The sequence below is a fragment of the Pantherophis guttatus genome, chromosome 1 (genome assembly GCF_059756535.1).
Source record: "Pantherophis guttatus breed Tessera chromosome 1, ASM5975653v1, whole genome shotgun sequence".
Classification (NCBI taxonomy): domain Eukaryota; kingdom Metazoa; phylum Chordata; class Lepidosauria; order Squamata; family Colubridae; genus Pantherophis; species Pantherophis guttatus.
The window spans coordinates 273830465-273857036 of NC_142063.1; the positions used below are offsets into that span (position 1 = coordinate 273830465).

General features: G+C 36.2%; 1 protein-coding gene and 1 long non-coding RNA gene across 9 annotated transcripts in view; one reads left to right on the forward strand and one right to left on the reverse strand.

Moving 5' to 3' along the window:
• SMOC2 (SPARC related modular calcium binding 2) overlaps positions 1 to 26133 on the forward strand; it is a 129879-nt gene extending 103746 nt beyond the window's left edge. For 4 of the 8 annotated variants that reach the window (XM_034428420.3, XM_034428417.3, XM_034428418.3 and 1 more), the window contains exons 10-13: positions 10778 to 10880; positions 15760 to 16034; positions 17663 to 17706; positions 22188 to 26133. In XM_034428420.3, the coding sequence (XP_034284311.2) occupies positions 10778 to 10880; positions 15760 to 16034; positions 17663 to 17706; positions 22188 to 22211 (446 nt within the window). In that variant the 3' untranslated portion in view covers positions 22212 to 26133. The remainder of the gene's footprint in view (positions 1 to 10777; positions 10881 to 15759; positions 16035 to 17662; positions 17707 to 22187) is intronic. The other 4 variants (XM_034428419.3, XM_087882921.1, XM_034428422.3 and 1 more) reach the window with 1 other exon arrangement.
• LOC148116856 (uncharacterized) lies at positions 9188 to 18562 on the reverse strand. Its single transcript, XR_015731445.1, has 2 exons — positions 18491 to 18562; positions 9188 to 11052 (listed from the first exon to the last, which is right to left on the reverse strand). It is a non-coding gene; the product is annotated as an uncharacterized LOC148116856 (long non-coding RNA).
• Positions 26134 to 26572: the final 439 nt, after the last annotated feature.

Genomic DNA, 26572 nt, shown 5'->3' on the forward strand with positions numbered 1-26572 from the left:
AGTGGGAAGTGAGAAGTAGTGTTTTACAATAGATCTCCTTTTTTCAATATGGGAGATTCTAGTCAGTGTTAGTGTGGGGAGAGATCATGCCTTAGGGGCAGGGGTGGGTTCTACTTACCTTTACTACCAGTTTGCATCGCGCCCGTGCACTCTTCTGCGCATGCACAGAAGCTTCTGCGCATGCGCAGATCACCTATGATGACATCTGGGTCAGTGGGTGGAACCTCCTGCCGGTTTTACTACCGGTTCTTGCGAACCAATCCGAACCGGGGACAACCCACCACTGCTTAGGGGCCTTTGTGGTAGAATACTGCATAGTTTGATACTCTCATACTTCTTATTTAAATCTATATGAAGGTGCTGATTTAGGTCACATTTTAGCTTTGTCTCTTTGCAAATGATACTCAGCTATACACAAACTCAAGCTGAACAGGAAAGACGGTAGAGGTTATATCCTGGTGCTGTTAGAATCTGGATGGAGAAAATCAAACTCAGATTCAGCATGAGGAAGGTAGAAGTTGGTTGTATTCTATTTCCAGGGATATACTATCTTTGGTAGGTAGTGAAGTCACATTCCTTTGTGTACAAGTGGTTTTTAAGGTGGGAGTCTGGAGCTTCTGCTCATGGGGGAGGGGCAGCTGTGGCCAATAAGGCTTTTTTTATAGTTACTAAGGGTTCCCAGATTATGATTATTCCTGCTTACAGTCATTGTTGCGTTAATCATCTCTTGCTTGAATTATTGCAACTTGCTTTACATGGGGATGTAGTTGAAGACCACCTGGGAGCTTTACTGGGTCGAGAATGCAGCAGTCTGAGTTGTGATGGGAGTGTCAAAGTTCTCCCATGTAACACATGTGCTTAAAGGGCTGTAATTTGCTACTGGGTGCAGTTCTAGGTTCTCACTTAAATGGCTCAAGACCATTAGCTATACAACTATTATCTTCAGAACCTTCCTTCTGCCTGCCCAATAAGGTCAGGAAAGATAGGCTTATTCAGGCCCTCTTGTCTTAAGAATTTTTTTAAAAAACAAAAAAAAAGTCTTGAGACAAATTCTGATAGAATGAATAAAAGCAATGAGACCTGTTTTATGCATGGTTTTTTTTTTTTTATTTTAGAATGTGCCTTGCATGCTGAGCATTTTTGTAATTGTACTTTTAATTGTTGATGGTTATCTTGTTGGATTGTTTTTTTTTGTTTAACTTTTAGTAACAAAGAGAATATTAAGCAGCTCAGAGTTCTTCTGGACTGCAGGGAAAAAGAGCCCTAGTACAGAAGGCAAACAAACAAACAAAATTGCCCAAAGTTTTGCTGATTTCAATGGGAAATCCTGTATTTCAGACAACTGTCAGTTACACATGATTTATTTTATTTATTTGATTTGATTTATACCGCCCTTCTCCAACAGGACTCAGGGCGGTGGACAGCCAAAGTAAAAACACAACATACAAAAATTAAAACAGTTTAAAAGATATTAAATAACGTCAGCCACAATTTAAAATAACCCAATGATGGTAAATTGATCGTTGCAATTTATTGAACCTTCGGTGAAAATATGCTTCCTTCAGTTTACAGGACAGGTGGCTACCCAATGGATGGGGGATGGAATGGAGTTTTGCTAATTTCCCTTTCCCTTTGTAGGATATTATTATCATTATCATTTACTTAATATAAATAATGGTTACTTACTTTACTTTACTTAAGACAAGTTTACTTACCATAAAAAAAAAACAACTCTAAGGTGCTTTAAAATACTTGTTTCAATGCCAACAGAATTTAGTTTTCATTGATACTTTGATCTATGTAATTGTACTGAGGGAAGAGAGGTGGAAAGATCCTGTCGAAGCTGAGTTTTTTTTAAAAAAACTTTTGAATTTCAATGCCTTTACTGTATAATAGTGGGCAACAACCTTATTGCTCCGTTCATTGACTTATGCATTGTTTGGGAATTTTGAAATTCAGTGTGGAAACCACATTGCCTACTCTGCTTCAAAAAGGATATTTCTGAGAATCCAGCACATAGTTGATGAGTCTGAGATAGCCACAATTATTTTTTAAAAATCCATTAAACATAATTTTGGATTGAGAAGGTTGTATGAATTGAAAATTTATCCAGAAATACAACACAATCTTCTTATTGTGGTTAATAGAGAATACATATCAGTTTCTAGATGAAATAGAATAAGATTAAGAATATACGTAGACCAAAAATAATATTAATATATATTAATATTAATAATAGAGGAATTTTCCATGAACACTCTAATCCCCACATATTTACAAATGTTTCAAGCCTTAACATAATGCGAAGATCAAAATTCTTTTTAATTCTGGAAAGATAAATGATTGGCAGTGGTGGTGGGAATTTTTAGTCTAATATACTGTATGTCCAGTTTTTACTGGCAGAAAAATAAAATAGTTCAAGCTTCGGACATTTTCAGGATGACCAAAGTCTTTTTTTTTTTCATACTTGGAATGGAGCATTTAGGCATTTTCATATTCCTATTCTGTCTCTGTTTCTATTCTGTTTCTGTCTCTGATTGATTGTGTGACTATAGAATCATGTCATCTGTGTATACAGAATTAGTATCAATAAAGGAGAATATTTGTAGCTCAGGTTTGAAATGACGGGTCTTTGATGCTCTCTGTGATTGATTCTTTTCTTGCAGATGTTTTATTACCTAAAGTAGATAACATCATCAGTGTTCATTCATTCAGCAGTTATGAAACATCAGCAAGAAAACAATCAAGCTCAGAGAGCATCAGAAATAATATTCTTTGGAAAAAGTAGACTTGCTTCAGCATACAAATTATATGACTGATGTAAGTGTTGTCTAAGAGGGTTCTCAATCATCCAGGTCATGGTTGTGTTTTTTCCAGGTAGATTTTTTGTTGTTGTTGTTGTTTTTTCTTTGAAAACATTTCGCTTCTCATCCAAGAAGCTTCTTCAGTTCTAACTGACTGGTGGGGAATGGTGGGGATTTCCCACCAGTCATTTAGAACTGAAGAAGCTTTGTGGATGAGAAACAAAATGTTTTCAAGGAAAAAAACCCCAAAAAATTCTAATTGCCTTTTGGGAAAAGCTCCTTTGTGATTGATATGAAGACCATGAGAGTTTTTATCATAGAATCCCCTATTCACATAGTCATTGTTCATACATAATTGGTGTTAGTATGAACATGATTTCTCCACAGGAGCCTCTATTCAATAGCATGCCCATGACAGCCATATAAGTGTTTGAGATCTCAGCAGAATACTTTGAATGTGTAGCCAAAGGCCTATATGTTACATGGTCTGTACAACATTGGAAAACTTAATATTATACAGTTGAAAGCTGAGGTGAAGTGTTTGTATATATTCTTGTCACGTGAGTTATGCCTTGGTTGGACCAAGATTTGTATGGTTCATTTTCTGTTTAAATGGAAAACATACTTGCGGGCAAAACTATTTCTAAAATAAACACTTAATTCTGTGTTACATCGTTGAACCTGCAGTGTAACATTATGTGGTTTCAACTTCAACCTTTTAACAAGAAATTATTTATGTAAGCTGTCAAAGCCATACAATATAGGTGATTGTGGGGGGAAAAAAAGAAGAAATTGAAGCAAAAAAGGTGCATTAACAACATTTTTTGACAAGCTCTCTTGCTGGCCTTTTCTTGTCTGTATAAAAGAATTCACTGAAGGTAAATTATTCATGACATCACCTTAGATTATCCCCAGCTTTTATTCCCAGCCTGTTGAAATTAATCACAACGTGAATCTCAGGAGAATACTTCAGTGTTTGATAACACTTTCACAGAACAGAGATTCCACTGTGCAGTTGTTAGGGCACACTCATTCACCAGTATCGAACCTCAGGAGAGGACAACATTTGCCCAGTGTTGGCTTAAAGTTTGGTCTTTTTGTGTTTTCACATTGGGTTAAGCAGCAGAGTAGCAAAATTTAAAATGACATCTTTTCTGTTTTGCCTACATATCATTTTTCCACAAGGAGAGTTCTATTACTTAAATGCAGTCTCTATTACTTAAATGCATCTCACTTATATGTGGCATGCATTTCAGAAACCATACACAATTTTGTGAAAAGTGTTCTGTTCTTTTCTGAAGTGCATTTTCTTTGTTGGTTGGTTAACACCATGAAGGCTGCCCAGAAGAGGCTGCACTCTAAAACCACAAGCAAGCTGTTGGACTAACACAGCTCACTACTCCATAGATCAATAGATATACAGTTATTGCAGGGATGAAATTCGGACAGGTTCTGGAGAACTGGTAGCAGAAATTTTGAGCAGTTCAGAGAACCGGTAGCGGAAATTTTGAGCAGTTCAGAGAACCGGTAGCGGAAATTTTGAGTAGTTTGGAGAACTGGCAAATACCACCTCTGGCTGGCCCCAGGGAATGGAGATTTTGCAATATCCTTCCCCTGCCATGCCCACCAAGCCCACAGAACCGGTAGTAAAAAAAATTGGATTTCACCACTGAGTTATTGCCTATACAAGCATATACGTGCCCCTGTGTGCACACACACATACACACACTATAAAAATGTAAATGTATATTGGGAAAAAAACAGATTACAGCAGAAATATAAAATAAATAAATAAAATTATTTAAAAATAGCAGTATTGATCAGATTTGGCCAAAGTACTGTACTGAGTCAGGCTGTTTGGGGAAGGTTCATTTAATATTCTAACTAAAGTGATCCACTCTGAGCCTTTCCTAAAGCTTTGTTAGTGAACTGGAGGAGCACAAAATGATTTGGAGGGCTTAGTAGAGTTTCCTGGCCAACAGCTTTAATTTCTAATCAGAGTGAAAATTCTCAGCCAGGCTTTCTGATCTCGGTGCTTGGGGAGTGGGAAGTAATATTCTGCAGATTTATTCCAGGATTATTTCACATTAACTCTAATGAGTAGAAATATTAAAAGAGTCCCATGGAGTGTGTGGGGCCTAAGAGGATGTAAGATTTGGAAAATGCTGGTTTATAATTTTGTGCCTTTGGCTTTGTAGATCTCACAGCCCTTGTTTTCATGTTTCATTTTTAGGACTTTGGTACCAACTAAACAAAACACAAAACTTCTTTAAAATATGTCTATGGAGATTCTCAATCATTTAGGCCCAAAGGTGCATTTTTTCCAAAAGGAAACTGGACGTTCTTGGGTTTTTTCTTTGGAAACATTTCACTTCTCATCCAAGAAGCTCCTTCAATTCTGGATGAGAAGTGAAACATTTTCAAAGAAAAAAACCAAGAACATCCAGTTGCCTTTTGGGAAAAAAAGCACTTTTGGGTTCTTTAAACCAGGGGTCTCCAATCTTGGCAACTTTAAGACTTGTGGACTTCAACTCCCAGAATTCCTCAGCCAGCTTTACTTTGCTGGCTGAGGAATTCTGGGAGTTGAAGTCCACAAGTCTTAAAGTTGCCAAGGTTGGAGACCCCTGGTTTAAACTATTTAAATCCATCATAGCTCCTCTACTTGTGTCCCTCGGAAATTGGGCAGGCTTCTCCCCTTGAATGATTATAGCATTTATAAAAAAAATGAATATGAATATGAGTTCCACCAATCTTGGGGGATTGTAGGTCTTTCTAAAGCTCTCTTTGTGGAAAAGGAGGGAGTTTCAAGGGAAGGGAAAAAGGATCCTCTCCTTCATCTGTTATGTTAAGATTGTATTATGATTTCATGTATTAAGGTTTCAAGTGATGGGAAAACTCTGCTTGAGATCCAGGGGAAATGCTATTAGCCAAAGCAGACCATTCCAGAATACATTAAAAAAATGGATTGATTGACACAAAGCTGCTGCTTCTCATTACATTATAATAAAAAAGTGTTAAAATGTTAAAGGGAATTCAGGTTTGGTCCTGTCGATGAACATGTCATCATTTTCTTTTTTTTAGCTGAGGAAGCTCTGAAACATATCCTTTTCCTCCTATACAATATATCTCTGTACTGGAGAGGGAAAGAATTTGGTGTTGTTGGGTTTTGTTTTGTATTTTATGCATGCATTCATTATACATTCCCTGCCCCATACATTTTCCTCCAGATTATTTACTGTGGAATTCTTTAAATCAATTTTTTTTAAAAAAATAAATGCAATGAATTAATATACTATTTTGCCCCTGGGGAGTTCTCCAAATATATAGAAAGCTTTAATTTTTGTTGGCCCCATTTTTCTTCTAGAGACAACCATTCAAATTTATTATTAGAAGAACTTGTTTGAAGAATAGGAAAATAATCATTGATGCTAAAAAAAAAAAAGAAAAGAAAAGAAAAGAAAGAAAAGGAAATTATGTAGAGCAACCTATTGAGCTCAGTACCTGGGATATTTGAAGCAAAAATGTCACAGGTGGTTGATAAATATGACTCTAAGTAAAAGTCATTTGCTGAATTATGCTCAGAAGATCTACTGCCTGCATTTCATCATTTATTGTTCTGTTGTTTTTATGGATTCTCTATTCTTTTTTAAAATTCCGTTTATTTGAATCAATTTTTCTTTTAATTCTTTAACATAAATCTCACTATCACTGTTTGCAATGCCTATATGACAGCTGGATAGACAAGGAGTGGAAAGAATCCAAAACCATGCCTTTTGTTCCTTTCAGATGAACTTCCAAGCTAGTTCAATTGTGACATGACAAACTGAAATATAACTGATGAGTCCTTGGTGCTGTCTGAGCTTGCTTGTTTTCTTGCAGATGTCTCATTACCCAAACTAGGTAACATCATCAGTGCTACCCTAGTTTGGGTAATGAAATGTCTTCAAGAAAACAAGCAAGCTCAGAAGGCAGGAAGGACTCTTCATGTCAACCCTGAGCTACAAATATTCTCCTTTATGAATAACAGAATAAGTACACTTTCAACATAAAATATTTTTCCACTGCCACATCTTACCATAATTTTTATGATAAGGACATGTTTTATTAATAAATATTAATAATTATTAATAATTATTAATATTGCAAGTTGGTGAAACTTTATGGGTTATGAGACCAGTAAAAACTCCAAATCAGAACGAAGATGATGACGGTGATAATGAGGATGATGATGTCCTTTCTTGTTAGTTTTTTTAAAAAGGGAGGGAAAGTTTCTAAAGCTACCTCATCATACCTCAGAAACATTTAGCTCTCATATTTAATATCCTGAATATATCTCAGTATGACATCATTAGGAATTAGAATTGTCCAATTTAAATTCACTGGTTTATAGAAAAATATAATTTAATTTGGATCAACAGAAACATCAAGAGTCAAAAGTATAGGATTAAAAAAATACGGTCAGCTGAGAAAACACAAAGGGACAAAATACTAGATTTATTCTAGGCTGATACTTAAGCCCCCACTTCTCAGTTCTCAGTCTTTTGACTAAGTTCAGATATAAATATATTATATTCTTACCAATTGTTGAAAGTGAGCTTGGGAAAGCATAGTGTTCATATTTAACAAAATACTGTATATATCACTATATACAGTATATACATACACACACACGTGTATATATGTATATGTTAACATATATTAGTGTGCGCTAATATATGTTAGTGTGTGTGTATGTGCTATTATATTTTAATTCTGGTAGAACAATTGGGTAATAACCTGCTAAGGTATATTGAGATTCTTATGAATGCCAATCCTACCAGTTCATCTATTGATTTTGATAATGTATTTTACTGAAAACTCTGAGATTAGACCAGATAGTTGTAAGGAACTATCTGCATCCCTATGGAGAAACATAAGAAATGTAGGTGAAAAGGACACAAACAGTTTGAATAATAAGCTTTATAAATAAGTTAGGAGTCTGCTTTACTTACTACAGCACTCTAATACAAAATATTAATTCCCTAATTATGTGCATGAATTTTCAATAAATAATTGTGAAGACTAAATAGATCCTGCCTATACGGAAAAGTCTGGCAGTTTTGCTGTCAGAAGAGGTACAACAGATATCAGTAGCATATGCCTTGAGTATCAAACCCACAAAAGTTGAGAAAAGCCTGAACTATATTTTACAAGTTATCTACTACATGAGCTGCAAGAAGGATGAATGAGAATCTGGCAAGGGAACTCTATGGATTAAGCTCAGTGAAGCAAGCGGTGACTTGTGCTGATTTAGCTCCAGTCCGATCCTGTCCCTAGAGAGTTTGGCAGAATTGGCCAGCTCCACCTGATTTGCCAGGAAATCTTCACCCCACCCCTGGCAATGCCAACTTCCTATTGTAGAGAGGGAACATTCGGCGTCAGACATACTGTCTGTTCAGAGATCTTAGTGATAGATTTGGAGAGCTCTGCTGTAACCCAACCATTTGTAGTTCTTAGATGGGCTTGCTTTCAAAAATAAAGTGTCAGGTTGTACTCAGCATTTTGATTCTCTCATTTCCATCAGAACGCACCTGGTTGGATCTCTCAGATCCTACAACCTTGGTTGGTGGTAGAGGAGTGTTCCCCACCAGATTTTTCACAAAGTTACCTTTTATCAAAACAGTAACAACTTTTTGGCCTTATCCTAAATGGTGCCAAGACATACTTCAGTAAATAAGCAACATACTGCAATGTATTGTTGTAAGCAAACAGACAGACATTAGTTTGAAATATTTATGCTTTAAAGACTTTGTCTTTGGCAATCATCTGAAGATGTAATGGCATGCATGCATCTGCCCAAAACTATGTGAACTTTTGATTAAATCTATGCTGCCTTCTGTTCCATTTTCCTGCTTGTTGGCTTTAGCTGCTCTATGGTTTTTGCTATGTAGATTTATAGAGAGGTTTTATTACTGATAAAATAATTTATTATAAATTATTTTCTAATTATTTCTATTTTTGAAACCCTAATAAGTTTAAAAACTACATGAATAAAAAAACATAACATTTACTTGAAAAGAAGATAATCTTGAATTTAAGAGAAACACACAATTCTACCCAACAAGATTGGAAATAAAAATTATTCTTCTCTTGCTCATCCAGGGTCACCAACTCCATCTAAAAACCTATCTAGGAAATTTCTCTTCCAGCCAATAAACATTTGTTTTACTTACACATACACAAACACACACTCTTATTCACACTATATAAGTATGTAAACTTAAAATCCACTTAAAATCCACACTAAAAACAAAAAGACAGAACAGAAGAAGAAATGTTTTGTAGTGTTGAAATTAATGACTTCTAATTAAGTACTGAAAAAATATTTCTTTTATAAATTTAACTGATTCTCCATATTTATTTATTTTTTATTTTTATTTATTTCATCAAGCATGTATTAGATAACAGATATAAGTATAAACATGATTATGAATACATGAATACATGAAATGGATACAAATAAAATGGATACAAATAAAAGGGAACATTAGGACATGGACGGTAGGCATGCCGGTGCGCTTATGCATGTCCCTTAAAGACCTCTTAGGAATGGGGTGAGGTCAACAGTAGACAATCTAAGGTTAAAGTTTTAGGGGTTTGGGGAAGAAACCACAGAATCAGGTAATGCATTCCTGAAGTCATATTTTCTGCAATCAAGTTTGGAGCGGTTTACCATAAGTTTGTATCTTTTGTGTGCTCGTGTATTGTTATGGTTGAAGCTGAAGTATTCATTGACAGGTAGGATGTTGTAGCAGATAATTTTATGTACTATGCTTAGATCGGACTGAAGATGGCGAAGTTCTAAATTGTCTAAGCCCAAAATTTCAAATCTGGTGGCATAAGGTATTCTGTTGCGAGCAGAGGAGTGGAGGACTCTTCTCGTGAAATATCTCTGGACTCGTTCGATTGTATTAATGTCTGATATGCAGTGCGGGTTCCAGACAGATGAGCTGTATTTGAGAATTGGTCTAGCAAATGTTTTGTATGCTCTAGTTAGCAGTACAATATTACCAGAGAAGAAGCTACGCAAGATTAGGTTAACAACTCTGAATGCCTTTTTGGCAATGTTGTTACAGTGAACTCTGGCACTTAGATCATTAGAGATGAGTACTCCAAGGTCCTTGACAGAGTGAGGGTCATCTACGAGGTCATATCCACCCAGCTTATATTTTGTGTTCTGATTTATTTATTTTTTTGCCAATGTGTAAGACAGAGAATTTGTTGGTTGAGATTTAGATATGTATATGGAATATGCATATGCATATTCCAACCACATACTCTCACAAATCCCTGTCACACAGAGACACACACAAGTCCCTCATGTAAAGATACTTTGTCTTTTTAGCAGAAAAACTCAGAGGGAAGAAAATAAAAGGATGGAGATGGGGGTAAGGTAAAAAGAAAAGGGATGGTGGTAGTGGTGGAACCTGAGCTGGATGGCGATGACAAGAGAAGAGTTAACTGAACAATCAGCACCAAATAAAAATGTGGGAGAAACTCCAAATGTTATTGAACCATTTGAAGGACAAACTTCTCTAGGATTAAAAAGGGACAGATGGAGTTCTTGAGCAAACAGAATATGAAGATTCCTCTTGATGGAAATTGGGTTGAGATTACACAAAATATGTCTTTGTGGTGTCATCAAAACCATACCGATGTAAGAAATTATAAAACATTTCTATTACACTCAGTAAAAATTATCTTTGGCAACATTATAACTTCAATAACTTGAGCAGCTTCATTTTATAAAAATATGAACTTCTTCTCTGTTCTATGGAAGTTCTCTGAACCTTAGATGATTCACCCAGGGTCATTTTCAGAGCAATCCTAAAATACAACACCATGATATTCCTTTTCCAGCTCAATTGCAGCTCTCCAATAAAGCAAACTGAACTAATGCAAATAATAAAGGATAGGTTTTTTTTTCATTTTAGGTTGTCCAGGTGCCAAAAAGAATGAATTTCTGACCAGTGTTCTAGATGCACTTTCCACAGATATGGTGCATGCTGTTTCTGATCCTGCAGTGTCTTCCAGCAGGTGGGTTCTTCTTTCCCAAAAGGAGTGGACATCTCCTCCTTTTTGCAAAACCTGTGCAGGATTTTGCTGTCGGACAAACTATTTTCACTTCTCTCACTGGTTCTGTGGTGTTTATCAGCATTCCCTTGCTAATTATAGGCCACAACATCCACTGATAATCCATTTGAAATGGCTGAAAAATATTGGTGCAATAACAGAAATTAAAGAACTATATAATTCATCTAAAATAAGAACTGTATTTTACACAATAACATCTCATGCTTTTGTTGTTTTTAGTGTCTACATTTCATCTATCCTAGATAAAATAATAGTATGAATTTGTTCCATATAAACACAAAGTAATCGTTATTGGATTTTTTTTTAATGCAGCAAACTTGAATATAAAGTATCTGCTCTTGTATGGTTTATGTTATTATTTTTTTTCCTGCTGTTTTTATTCTGTTGTTGTATACTGTTCAAGACTGTTTGGAATAGAATGGTACAGAAATGTCAGCAGTAAAAATAAAATTTAGCAGAGCATAGTCCCAATTAAAATTACTTATAAGTAAAATGCTTTGAAAGCAAAGCAACTTAATCTGCTCATGACTAACTCAATTTTGACCAGATTGAATGGGAAGTACTCTTAGCTGGGTTTGGGCCATAGGACTATGGAAATTAAAGATCCCAGACTCTACTCTGGAAGAGTGGTGGGTAAGAAGACAAATTTGGGTCTACTAGTACATCTCTGTGTGTTTTGTCGAAGGTTGGCCAGGATTTCTATGTAAGATCCAGAATTCATCAGTTTAAAACAAACTCACTGACATAATTAATTATGAGTTTAAGTCTTAAATAAGATTAAATCTACATTTAACTTGCTGCCTGCCAACTGTCAAATAACAAAACACTTTTACAAATTAAGTTGCTGAAAAAAGAGTGGCTAGAGAAAAACCAAACTCAAATATTTTTACATGAAGGTATATGCATTTCTGCTGCAGCCCTGTATTTTGAAAGCCACCTTCTTAAGGCTAAGTTAGTGCCCATCCTGAAGGCTTTTTGGAGATTGGTAAAATTGAGTTTAGGGAGGGGTAGGGAGATGCCATCTGTTGTTTGTATTATAGATTTGGATTTGTGGTATTATTTCAGTTTTAATTGTGTTTTTAGAATTTTTGTTGTTATTGTAAACCATTGGGAATCCTAGTAGGCTATGGGAGGGAGGGAGAGAGGGAGGGAGATTGACAAAACAGTACATTCCAGATGTTTTAGCAGCCCCATTAATACCTGAAAACTTAAGAACCTTAAGAATTGCAATGGACAAAGTGAAATGAACAATTCAATTTCATTTGGAATGAAAAATAGAATAAAGGTTAGTATTGTTTATATGTATAAATTGTAGAATGAAGAAAGGAAGTATTCAGACTTGTGGGTCCAGATTTTAAGAAACGTAAAACATGTGCCTTATAATTTAAAAAAGAAGTCAATTGACCAAAAATATTATTTTCTTCAAAGACATTTTTAAAAAGTTGCAAATCATATTTTTTGTGATGGTATTGTTAGAAATTTTACTAAAATTTCTAGCACTGAATATGAATTGGTTTTGTCCAGCCATAGCTTTGTTTTGGTCTCAAATCATAACATATATTAAAATATTATTGTCAAAAAGCTATAACAATTAAAGATGTAAATGCAATGTTAAACTTTACTATGGATATTGCCATTTTATGAAAAGCTTTATGATATTCTTCAGCAATTAGAAAGAAACAGCCCCCTGATATTAAGGAAAAGATTCAAGATACCGTATGAGTTAGATGTTTTTGAAAAGTCTTTATATTCAAAAATGGATGGGAGATGGAACAATCTGTTTTTATTTCATCTTGATTCAATAGGAAACCTAAAGACAATTATTTCCATACTGATACTAAATTGATATTATGTGGATCTTTTTTGTTTTTTATTATTAGGTTCTTAATATTTTTTATTAATTTATTTTAATCACTGTAATATATGCAAGTTCTTTTTTCATTGTATCACCACTACTGTACTGTATGTTTTTCTGTTAATATAGTTTATCTTTCACTGTTTAAAAAAAACTAAATTTGATTTAAGGAGGAAGAGAGGAAGAAATATTTTAGCAGTAAAGGTCCTACAAAACCGGCTTATTTAAGTTGAATTCAAACTCTTATTTCCCAATGAAAATGTCTTGAAACCAAATGAATTTAAAATCCATAATTTATCTAGTTATTTACAATGCAATTCATTTGTGTTTTGGACTTAAAAAAACAGAATTGAGACATAGGTCACTGTAACTGGCAAATGTGATCTAAAAAAACAGAGACAATGAACATATTTTTTATTCAGAACATGCCTATAATATGGAAATTAGATGTACTGATGCATATGATAACTTGTTTGCTTTAATAACATTAAATGTTTAATCCTACACATGTATTCTAGAATTAGTCCTACTGAGTGTAATAATAAAACTATATAGAACTGAAGGAAGTGTAGGCATAAAAGCAAACAATACAACCTTTTAAAATATTTTGAAGAGAAATTAACTTGAGATTTCCAATCTTTTTCCCACGCCAGTCATTCAAGAGTTTATGGGAGAGAAGACAAATGATGGACAACCTCATCTGCAAAGATGTTTTTCTACAGTTTATTGATTTTCCCATGCGATTTTTGTACATATTCTATTGTGTATTATTATCTCTTGGCATGAGATAGTAATGAAGAGGAATGTAGCGTAGTTCTTAAATACTTAAACTAGTTCCATAGAAGTTGAGGCTCCAGGTCATCCTCCCCAAAGCTTTGGGTGAGATCCAGAGACCTTCAGAAGCTACTGTAAAAGTATTGTTTTGAATTGACCAAAAGAAAAAATGTTTAAAATATGAGCAGTCATGTTTAATTAGAGAGCTAGTTTAGGATAGAAGTTTAGGCACCATGCTAAAAACCAGGAAACCAGGAATACCAATCCCATTTTAGGCATGGAGCCATCTGGGTGACCTTGAGCTAGTCCCTCTTTCTCAGCCCTAGTAAGGAGACAATGACAGAATAACAGAATTGGAAGGGATCTTCTTGTAGATCATTTAGTCCAACCCCATGCTCAAGCAGGAGACCCTATACCATTTCTGAAAAGTGGCTGTCCAGTCTCTTCTTGAAAGCCTCCAGTGATGAAGCTCCCACATCTTCTGAAGGCAAGCCATTCCATTATTTGATTGTTCTGTCAGAAACTTTCTTCTTATTTCTAGATTGAATCTCTCCCTTGATCAGTTTCCATCCATTGTTCCTTGTCTGGCCTTTGGGTACTTTGGAAAAAAGATTGTCCCCCTCCTCTCTGTGACAGCCCCTCAAATATTGGAACACTGCTATCATGTCACCCCTGGTCCTTCGCTTCATTAGACTAGCCACTAGACTAGCCATGCTCAGTTCTTGCAACCATCCTTCATATGTTTTAGCCTCCAGGCTCCTAATCGTCTTTGTTCTCTGTACTCTGAGTACTCAGTACTCTTTCAACATCTTTTTTTATAGTGTGGTGACCAAAACTGGATATAGTATTCTAGGTGTTTTCTAGGTTTCTAGGTATATTCTAAGGCTTTATAGAGCATTACTAATACCTCACGTGATCTTGATTCAATCCCTCTGTTAATGCAACATAGGATTGCATTGGCTTTTTTGGCTGCTGCCACATACTGCTGGTTTGTATTTAATTGATTGTCCACTAGGATTCCAAGATCCCTCTCATAGTTACTGCTATTAAGCAAGGTTTCACTTAATCTGTATGTGTTCTTTTAGTTTTTCTTGCTTAAGTGTAAGACTTTATTTTTCTCTACGCTGAATATCATTTTGTTAGATAGGGCCCAGGGTTCAAGTCTATCAAGATCAATCTGGATCTTGAGCCTATCATTTAGGGCAGGGGTCAGCAACCTGCGGCTCCGGACCTGCATGTGGCTCTTTGGGCCCTCTGCTGTGGCTCCCTGTCAGGTGAGCCCACCACTGGCTGGCCCCGCCCCTCGCACTCCCCTCCCAGTCACTCCTCGCCTGGCCGGAGAAGGTAAGGGTGATGGCGGGGGATGAAGAAGCGGCCAGGGCAGAGACAATGAGATACAGAGAGAGGGTGAGAGAGAGAGACATAGAGAAATTCAGAGAGAGAGGGAGAGAGGGGGGAGAGAGGGAGGGAGGGGAGAGAGAGATATGTCAAAAGGATTTTGTGGTTCCCAGTGTTTTTTAACAACTGGTTCTCTGCCCTAATGACTGGCTGGGTAGGCATGGCTAGGGGGTCATGTTACTGGTGGAAGTGAGTGACCATACCCATCCAGGTTTTGTGGCTCCTGGTGTTTTCTTTTCTGTGGGAAACAGGTCCAAATGGCTCTTTGAGTATTTAAGGTTTCAGACCCCTGATTTGGGGTGTTGGCTATTCCTGCCACCTTAGTATCATCTGCAAATTTGATAAGTTCCCTTGCTATTCCCTCATCTATTTATGAAGATATTGAAGAGTACTGGGTCTAAGACAGAACCTTGTGGTATCCCACTGCTTACTTCCCTCCATGTAGATGCAGCACCATTAAGGTCTACTCATTAAGTACGGTTTGCAGCTGGTTACAAATCCATCAGGTGGTGATGCCAAATATCCCACTTTTTCTAGCTTACCAAGAAGTATGTTGTGGTCTACTTTACCGAAAAAATGACAAACCACGTTCCCAAAACGGTGCCAAGAAAAGTATAGGAACTAAGTCACCCCTGACCTGAAGGCACACTCATATGTTCACACACACAGTTATATTAATTGAACTGAATTCAAATATAAAGTTACATTCAATTTTGTCCTAAATTCCTCTTTCCAAAAAGTTACTTTGCCCTTTTCATCATTTAACCAATTAATGAACTCTTTCTTTTGTTGAAGGCTTTCAGAACCAGATCCAAACCATACCCTGGAGGAAAGAGTTGTTCATTGGTATTTTAAGCAACTGGATAAAAATGCTAGTGGTGACATCGGCAAAAAAGAAATCAAACCTTTTAAGAAATTCTTGAGGAAAAAATCCAAGCCCAAAAAGTGTGTGAAAAAGTTTGTGGAATACTGTGATGTGAACAATGACAAATCTTTGACCGTTCTGGAACTAATGGGTTGCCTAGGTGTAACAAAAGAAGACAATAAAGCAGATACAAAGAAACGTCATAGTAAGTGGAATTCCTTACTAGCTCTTGTACTATATAGCTCAGGTTTGTTTTTTTGTTTTTTTTAATGGCAACTTTAAGGTGTTTGGAGGTCAGCTCCCAGAATTTCCCAGCCAGCATGCTCGGAGTTCAAGCCCATACTTTTCTGAGTTGAAAAATACTGGTTTAGCTGCTATTAAATGAGATGACTGGCCAACATCAATGGAATTGAGTTTGCTTCTTCTATTTCTTAATGAGTTATTTGTAATCCAGATTTAGAATGGTTGTTAGCAAAGTCTGAAAACTATTCCACTCCTTTGAGGGATGACTTCTTATCGTGACCTCATGGTACTGCCTCTATTTCACCCTCGGTTCATCTCCAGGTTTTATTCCCACTTTCAGTAATCAGCTCAATTCTTAATGACTTGTTTGGGGATCTTTCCAGTTACTTGAAAAAAGGTTAAACATTGTTGTTTTTTCTGCAAAAAGGATATTCCCCAGCCTAGCTAATATCTTCCTCTTGAGTGTGAATTGTGCTTTTTGAGCTGCATATAAAGTGGCATTTATCATCACAACATTTGAAGAAGAAGAAATGGTAAAGACAGACATTAAAACAATTAAAAGCAAAATAAATTTTGGAAATTAGCAAATGTCTAAAGGCAGAATGTTTTGGCCAGATATCTCATCTGGCATTCGGAAAAAGAGCATCTACAAAAAGTATGCTGTTCCTATCAGGCACTATTCAGCGTTGGAGAAAGCACCTTACTAAAAGTTTATGGTGTGTCATGAAATTTAACTGATAGTTAAAAGAAATAAAAACCTTTGGAATTCCATAAAGCAAATAAAACTAGTATAATATACAAAGTACAAAATTAGCAAAGCTCCCGATTTAGCCCAGCTGAATCTCCAGTCTAGTTTCAGTCTGAGGTTTTGGTGGCTAAGTGTTCTGCCCCAGCTCCGGATTTCCAAGGATATTGACACACACCAATGGTCCTTATCAAATTTATTAAGTAGCAAGAATAAACAAGACCGGCAAAGGTTGGCAACCAGCCCAGAAAACAAGATATGATAAACCAAAATACTCTGATAATAAATACGAGTTGTTTCCAGCAAGAAAGCACTAGCTGTGTGCGACTTAAATAGGCTAAGGGAGTGGCCAATTATCCTCAAGCCCTACTCTCGAGTAGACCTCCTCCTCCTGAGTAGCCACTCCTGCCTTTTGGCAGCCCTGCGTTCTCGAGCATTGAGGAGGGGCTCCTCAACTTTGCTCTCTCCACTTGAAGCAGCCTCTGGAGGTTCTGAAGGCCCTGGCTGAGTCTCTGCCTCTGGCACCACATCGTCTTCAGCCTCCTCGCTGTCCAACGCGAGTGCTGGCTGTGCAGGCTGCTGGCGTGACACCACACCAACCTCCTCTTCGTCAGAATCAGCCACGATCCGCGCAGGCCGCTGGCGGGCCACAACACTAAGTGGAAGAATTGCTCTATGATCAGGACTTTCCCCACAAGCCAAGCAAGATCATCAAATTTAGAGCATCTAGTTCTAGTGCTAAGGGATAACTTAAATGCATATCTGAAAGGTTTAAAGTCTGTTTAAATTGTTACATAGAATCCCGTTTACTCTCAAATAACTTCCTGTCTCTTTTTTCTCCTCAGCAGTTCCCAGAAGACATGCTGAAAGTACTCCTTCTAACAGGCAGGTATGTATAAGAAGGGTGGGGGAGAACTTTTCCATTCTCTTGATAGCATTTGGAATTTGCCTGGTTGGGTAATGTGAGAAAGCATTCACAAAGTAACTACCAAAGTTACCTCTGCAAGGAGAGAAACTAGCTACCAGGTTATATGTGATTATTTCTCATTTTCTGCCACTGTCTTGACATTTATCCTCTCTAAAACAGTGAGAATTTAGTAAAGATTTTTCACACATTTGGAAGAATCCAGAAGAAATCCAAAGCACTCCTTTCTACACCACTCATTGATTTAATTCCCTAAACATTTCTTACATTTTGAGCAAGGTGGCCTGAAAACCCTAACTCTGGTAGAACCTGGAACTGCCCCAGCCATTTATTTTGATTATGTAATTGTTGTGGCTGTGAGCATGTGACTTATTCTTCATTCAAATCCAAAACTGGCTTTATTTTTCTCCCCTCTGGCCTCTTCCAGCTTTCCGGTCATCTGATAACATGTAAAGGATATAGTGCAATAGTGCTATCTTTTCTCTCTTTTTCTTAAAGAATTATTTGATCCAATATTTCTGCTGACTCATTTGCAATTATTTTAAAAGCTCGTCCTGTGAAGTGATAGCCTTGAAATGGCCCTAGCTGTACAAACCATCTGTTGGCAGTTAACTGCTACAGCAATGGGAGGCCATAAAGGATCCTCACAGATGCCAAAGGGGGCTTTCATTAGGAGAGCCCTCGCTTGAAAGGAAGGCTTTGGAATTGAATCTGCTTCACAAGAAACATTTAAAAAGGAACTGCTTACCTTAAAGACAACAATCAGCTCCATTTCCATTAGGGAATGGGCCACAAATGATCCAAGACTCAATACACACATTATGAAGTGGTAAATTGGAGCAATAGAGTTGTGGTCTAAAATACTTTCAGACTGCAGGTGAGAAGTCATGGTTTGAATGGCCGTCATTCAGTAAACTAGCATTTATGAAAAAGGACTGTGCTAAAATATAATTGACCAGAGGAGGGAAAAAATCTTTTCTGCATAAGGTGATGGGGGAAAGGATTTATGCCTGAGGTACCATCGCTGCTATTGTGAAGTGATGTAACCAAGGAGATCTGAACTACTTTACTTTCACTATAGTTTGACTTTTGAGAGAGGTCTCATCCACACAAATATAGGACTATGAATGGCAAATGCTGTACCTGATGCTGAAGGTTTCAGGATAGATTTACCTGTTCTCTGAAGGAGGAGGGCAGCTGCCCTGGAGCGAGAAAACAGTGAAAATGGGTTTCTCCCTGCTTCCTTTGATTCCACAGAATTGGAACCAGGGCATCTGATTTTAGCAGGATGGAAGGCTGAAGAGGGCCAACTTTTTGTTATTAGAAAATGAAGTTTGCATGTATGATATGATAGTAATTAGCTGTTAGGCGAGGTTATTCTGCTCTGTTGTAGTTGGACAACAATAAGAGCATTATTAGCTGGCCCTTGGTTGATTGGTGGGAAGCTAGGTTACTAAGTGGATTGGAAAAGGAGGAGAAGATAAGAATAAGGATAAGCCAGAGGAAGTATAGCAGGAAATGTTGGCATGGACTGGTTCATGGGAAGAGAGAAAATTACTGCACTCTCTGATCCAGGGCCTCCTCTCAAGCCATAAACCAGATATCCAGATTACTGAACACCTTGGATTTAGGTTGCTTTTGAACATTAGGTGCCAAAAAATCTAACTGCACAACACATGTAGTTGGCCACACATTAGATCTCATTTTTAACTTGAAGTGTATGTTATGTGATCTAGTTCCAGAGGATGTTTCCAACAATCCCTTTCTTGTGATTAACCAGAGGCACAGTCTGTGCCGGGAGAAAGGGCTGATTTCAGAGAACACATGGTTTTCTCAAAAGTTGGAACCTAATCCTGTGGGACACCTTGTTAGTTCTGAAATACAAATATGGCCAGATTGTTGGACAGGGTTTTTTTTATATACCAATAGAAGAGAAATGATGATATGATTTATTTCTCTTCTATACCAATAGACAGAGCCGGATTTTCCTATAGGCTAACTAGGCTTCAGCCTAGGGCCTCAAGATCAGGAGGGGGCCTCAAAATCAAGAGGGGCCTACATTCAAATTGTTAGCAAAATTAAAATTACACTTTCACTATAGGTGAAAGGGCCTTATAAGTGGAATAGCCTAGGGCCTCTTTTCATCTAAATCCGGCCCTGCCAATAGAAGAGAAATGATGATATGATCTAGCCAGATAATGAAATGTCTGCAAGCAACAACCCAGCTCAGAAAGTGCAAAGGACTCCACAGGACTTTTCTGACCTTTTCCTAAATGGAGAGTCTTTACCTGGCCACTTAACTTTGGGAAATGAAATAGATGAAGAGAAACCTGAAGCAACCCTATCAGAAAGTGAAAAAAAATGGGGTGGCCAAAATAGGGACAATTCTGATTCAAGCCTATTCTTGCAATCAGGAGGGATTTATTAGATTTATAAGCTTCACAACTCTTATCACAACACTATTTATGCATCTATGGAATGTCAGCCAACTGTATTGTTAATGTGGCTCACCTCTCTTAGGAAAATATAGGCCAGAATAACTGATTGATGTAACTTGCAATAACTTGGTTGAACATTTCATGGAAATTACCACTTGCATTTGCTTTCAGTTGGAAGCCAAATAGATGGAATCAATTGAGATTGGAGAAGTGATGTCTTGTTATGTTTTCTGTAAGCTCTGTAAACCTGTGAATCTCAGGGAAGTGATCTTGGCTCATGTGCAGTCTCACTCACCTAGCTGATTAAAGTGTCCATAAAAAGATTAAGAGTTGAATCAAGGCAGTAATCAACACTTTTTTAAAAAAATGAAGGAGAGGCTCCAGGAGTTCTGAAGAAGAAATGGTTTGCCCATTTCTTAAGAGGCCTAGCCTAAATCTTGAGAAAGTGATAGAGCTGCAATTATAAAGGTATTTAAAGGTTATAGAGATTTCTGGATGATATATGGTAGTCTGTTTTTGGCTCCAGGCACGAGGTGAAAATTGCATTTATAGATGGAATTTGTTCTTATGGACTGAAATTTATTTATGTATTTATTTATCATAATTGTTTTTTAAATATGATTTTAATTAAGCTTAATTAAACTATATTTCAAACTATAAACCACAAGTAAAAATAAAGATAGTAGAAAATTGAGGAAGAAGGAAAAGACTGTGAATCTTTACTGTCAGGTAAAGAGAAAAAAAAAGCATAGCTTCCAACTCTTTTTAGCACAATAGATTAAGGGTAATAATATTATAACCTCAACTATTTACTATATACTAGCTATTTCTGTAACAACAAACTTTTCTACTCAGTAAATCCCAAACTTAGTTTCATTTTTTTTTCTGTCTCAAGCATAAAATCTAGAAGCAGTTTCCAAGCAGAAACAAAAATTGGATGCACCCTTTTCTTTGATTAAAGCAGTTAATCTGGCCATTTCTCTAGCTCCATCATTTTTGCAATCTACTCTTCCATTGTGGGAATTAATGTATCTTTCCATTTTTGCATATAGAGCAGTCAATATGTACAACATGAGAGTTGCAGATTTTTTTTCAAGTTCCTTGTCCATAAAACCTTTTTTTAAAAAGTCTCTGGTTTGATTTTTATATTCATTTTAAGAATTTTCTATATTAAAATACAAATCTTACTCCAGTATTTATTTATCATACTTGTACAGCTGCTCAGCTCATATGAAAGTAATTCTGGGCAGTATGCAATATTTAATTAAAACAATAAATGCATGAAAATATATGTACATTCCAAAAAAAAGTATATAAACTTATAGAAAGTATATTGGTACTATGAAAAATAATTATTAAAAAGCATAAAAACAGGAGAGGATGATATTCCAATTCCTGGAACCCACCAAATGTAATTCCCTGGGGACTCACAGCATACTTTCTCTGCCAGACCTGATGGGCTCGGCGGATGTAATCAAAGTGAGTCAATCCCTCAGAGTATAGTTGCAGCTATACATCAGAGAGAGAGGGTGGGGGAGGGAGGGAGAGAAGAAGGGAGGGAGAGAGAGAGAGGGAAGAAAGAAAGAAAGAGAGAGGGAGAAAGAAAGAAAGAAAGAAAGAAAGAAAGAAAGAAAGAAAGAAAGAAAGAAAGAAAGAATTTTGAGAGCTTCAGAAGAAAGCAATAGTTTTTCCACACCCACCAGATTTACTTTCTATCAAATATGACAGTAGCTAGAGGCAAATCAGTTCTCCTAAAAGCTTTATTGCTTACCGTTGAAACAAAGGATAAAAAGAGAGAACTGTTTGCACTGCAAACCTTTGATAATTGATAGCTGATCATTGCAAGATCCTGTTGTGATACATTTAGCACTATGGAATATTCTATTTTAATCACAATACATTCATCTCAAAATATTAGTAAAAACTGTTCTTCCTTATTTTAATATCATTGTGTATACTATTGTAGCATACAACATTGAAGACTATTTTTCAAATTTTTATTGGCAGCAATCCTCAAAGAAGCAAGGCTGAACACTTCATATCCAAGGCAGATCTCTCAGACATGTGGGAGATTCCCTCACCAAAGGTCAATAAAGAGCAACCATAGTATTTGCACTTTGTACTTTAAATGTAAATTCACTTTGTAGAAATGAGATATTTAAACAGACATTTTTTTAAAAAAAATCTGTGAAAATGTAGTAACAGCTTATTTTAAACAATTACCACATACAATGTATGTGCCTTTTTGTTGTTGTCTGAAATCTATGTCTTGGAGTTGTAAAAGTTTGCATTTAATCTGTTCTAAAAAGAATAATGTTCTGTCTTGTAGAAGCTAGTTTTCTAGTATGTATATTTGTGTGTGTGTGTTTGTATGTGCATACATATATACACATACATACACACACACACATTTTCAGTAGAATTGCTTATTTTTATGTAACCGTTAATATTATTGAACCAGCTTGATCTGAAGTCTACTGAGCTCACAAAGTTACATATTCTATGTTTGAGGTTGCATGTTCTTAAAGCCACATCAAAGATTAAAAAGTGTTGGTGATTTATGCACCTTATATAAGAACAGAGATTTTAGAAAGAGTTTAGGGTGCCTTTGTTGAAAAGATGGATACCTTTTCTCAAAAATACAGCTGTACAGCTAGACTGCAACCACACTAGTTTGAGGAAAAAAACACACACACACATTTTGTCTTCTTGAATTTCCTATAATTTCTGGAGGGCAGGAGTATGTTTATTTTAGTTTCTATCATTTTGTTTTGGGATGGTTTAATCAGCCAGTAAAGGGAAAGAAAGTTCATTCTGTCACTCAGAGCTGATTCTGTTAAGCCGCAAAATAGCAGTAAAAGGACACATTTTGTTCAGCATTGTCGGTATAATAATAATAATATATAAGGAGACAAAGAAACTAAAACAGGTTTGTCCGTCTTTGCTGCTTCTTACACATGGATAGGCTAAGATTTAGGAGCCTTAGGAGCCTCAGGTCTTCTGAAGTTAAACCTAGAAATTGGACAAATTATATACAGTTATGGTAAGGAGATGAAATTAGGCCAAGCCCTCCCTTGGAGCATCTTTCTTGCCATCTGGGAGATGATCTTACAAATTTTCATACCTTTCCTTCCGATCTGATGGAGGTAGGAATTTTCAGTTAATTTCTATAATGCCTTAAAGGAACAAGAATTTGTAGATGTGTCCTTCATACCAAAAGCTTTTAAAGAAGAAAGAATCGTTTTGAAAACCTTAACATTTTGGACAGATTTTAGCCAAAGAGACCAAATGGATAAAGTAACTGAGTGTATATATTAAAAAAAAGTAAAGAGGATAGCTGTGATAGTTAACAATGATCAATATTCTTTTCAATTCATTAACAGAAGTTTTGCTCAATAATATGTAGAATAGCTTTTGGTGATTGTGTTCTGATTTGGTCTCTATATTGTATTTATATCTGCATTTATAATTGCCTAAGAATGTGTGATTAGATGACTTTATTCAAATTCAATTTGAGCAATATAAAATAGGTTTTTATCCAGACATTTGGGCATAAGGAGAAGATAACCATAATGCATAGGAATTTTTATGTCTTTAAAAAAAATGTCACTTAGAATTTGATACTTTTTTATAATACTAAACTTTGAATTTAAACTGTTTAGATTAAAAATATAGTGTGCTCCAAAAAGTGTTTTTGTTGTCTGTGGCTCATATATAACTTTATATATTTACTTGATTCTTAACAGATCAGTAGATACATATTCTGTTTCCACATAATATTATACCTGTTGTTTTAAACAAACAACAAAGATTGAAGACCTAATTTATGGAATAGTCAAATACTTGATACAATCACCTAAGTAACCAATTTTAATATGTATTAGACATGGACAAATACTGGATTACCATTAACTGAAAAAAATAGTAATAATTTCACACCACACAAGTTCTTAGTAACACTAGTAGCAGATCGTTGTGTGAATTGTGAATTGTGGCATCTAGATTAATGTGAGATGTTCAGATTAACACAGAATAAACAGAGATATAATTCTATTCTGTCACAAATTGCTTTAGGAATTATTAATTTCAACATTTTAAAATAATGTACCTATAGTTGTATATAGCTGTGTACTTAAAATACAGTATACAAATGGAAATAAGAACAAAAGCAGAGCAGTTTTGTGATTAGAGTCAGGGGAAGAAAGAGACATCAGTATTCAATTTCCAGGCCCTGAAGGGTACAAAAAAAGTTTTGGCTATGCAGTTCTGGGTGATCAGAGCTTATCAGGAATGAAATTTCAATCAATTGTAAACATTTTTCTAGCCTTATCATGATTGTCAGCTTGAGCTGAACTGGAATTAAAATATCACTAGGGCAGAATGAGGTTAAATGAGTTTTAAAATACATGAACAAACAGGAGGAAGAAAATATAAGAAGACTGCTGACAGATTTCTTGTGCTAAGAAGAAACAAATTAAAGATATCTAAATCTGGCAAGATGACTCAACTTGGCATTTCCCAAAGATGTTTGCCTCTTTAGAGTCTCCCAGGAAGGACAGATTAGTGCTGGTTACTCCTTGACAAAGGCAATTTAGAAATACACCTGATATATTTACATTTGGGAATTATGCTGTTAGAGCAACTTATACTAAAACTGGTGTCAAAAAAAATTCCTTCAATGTAGAGAGTGAAAGGTTTATTGCATTGGCTTATTTATTTTTTTTTAAGAAAACAAATTGAGGTAATTAGGGAGTAATTACTTCAACATTAAATGCAAACAAGTTAACTTCACTGATGCCTGAAACATTAGACTGATTACAGTAAATGACTGATGTAAACTCTGCTCACTGTCCCAATATCTTATTGTATTTTTCTTAACCAAAAGCATATGTGAAAGGCATTCAACAAACAGAACAACTTAGTTTTCTTTCTCTGTCAAAAGTCCTCCTGGGTTGTTGATCTGTGTGATGCTGGCCTCCCTAAATAAATGCCAGGAAATGCTTGGAGAACCAGTGCCAGCCAATACTAAGTGGTATTGTTGTCCCACTTGTTCCCTGGACTTCTCCCTTCTACAAATAAAATATTCTCTATATTTCATAATTTGTAAGCAACCTAGGAGAAGCCTTATTAAACAACCAAGAGAAGACACATGTTTATTTTCTTATTATTGTTTCATTACTCATTTTAGTCAGCCCATGTACCAGTGAATACCAGGGGTGGTATTCACTTACTTTCCCTACCGGTTTGCAATTGTGAGTGTGTGCGTGTCACGTCCACGCATGCGCCCGGCCTTCCGTGCATGCTCCTGGCCTCAAAAACCTGCCTAAATAGGATGGCATGGAGCTGGGGCGGGTAGGCAGGCCCACCCGCGATTTCTGCGACCAGTTCGGGCAAACTGGTCCAAACTGGCTGAATAACACCTCTGACTACTAAGCTATTTGTGCAGCAGACATTTTTACTAAACCTGCAAGCTACGTAGATAGATAAGAAGTAAAGAAGCTAGTAGGACTCAAGCAAAGCTACCGGCAGTTGCTGTTTGGACAAACTCAAGTGACTTCACTCCATCCATGCCAGGAGTCCTATGTTAGTTGCCGCTTTGTTTTCAGATATGAAATGTTGCTTCTTACCTTTAAAGGTTACTATGGGTTATCCCAATTTGCCCAAGTAATGTGTTCTATGTAACCCTCCTTCTTCCACTTGTGACCTTCTGAGGATATTAATGTCTTGTTCCTGCAAATAAATTTCATAACCATTTAGGAGTGATCCTTTCCTTACAGCCTTTGGGATGAACTTTCTGTTAATCAGAGGATGCTCACTCACTCACTCATTATTTTGTTTTGAACAGGTCTTTCATTGCTGATTATACTGATTTTAACATTGGTTTAATAATGTACTGTAAACCACTGATAAACTTTGGTATGGTAGAATTTAATAAATACATCTATATTCCTTCCTTTTGGTTCACCTTTCCTTTGTTTCCTTTGTGATGAAACAAAATAATTGCTGCTTTGCCTTAATGTCAATTCATTGTGTGTGTGTGTGTGTGTGTGTGTGTGTGTGTGTGTGTGTGTGTGTGCAGATGGCCTGGGGAATCCCTTGAGATGGTCACACTTGGGAGAGAAGAGAACACAATCATCTTGATCTTTTGAGATACCACACTTTTCGTAAAGCACCGTCATGAATAAACTGCCATTGCAAATCATTTGTACAGAATCATAAATACTTTCTCAGTTTCTTTTTTACCTGTTCCTTCTTTAAAAAAATGATTTAAACGATGACACTCATAAAATCAACTTTCCTATCTTTTACATGTACGCTACATCACTGGTCTTCAAAATCCCAGTTGGTTGTGGGTGTGGCACTTTAAAAAAAAAAAAGGTGTCCGTAAAAAC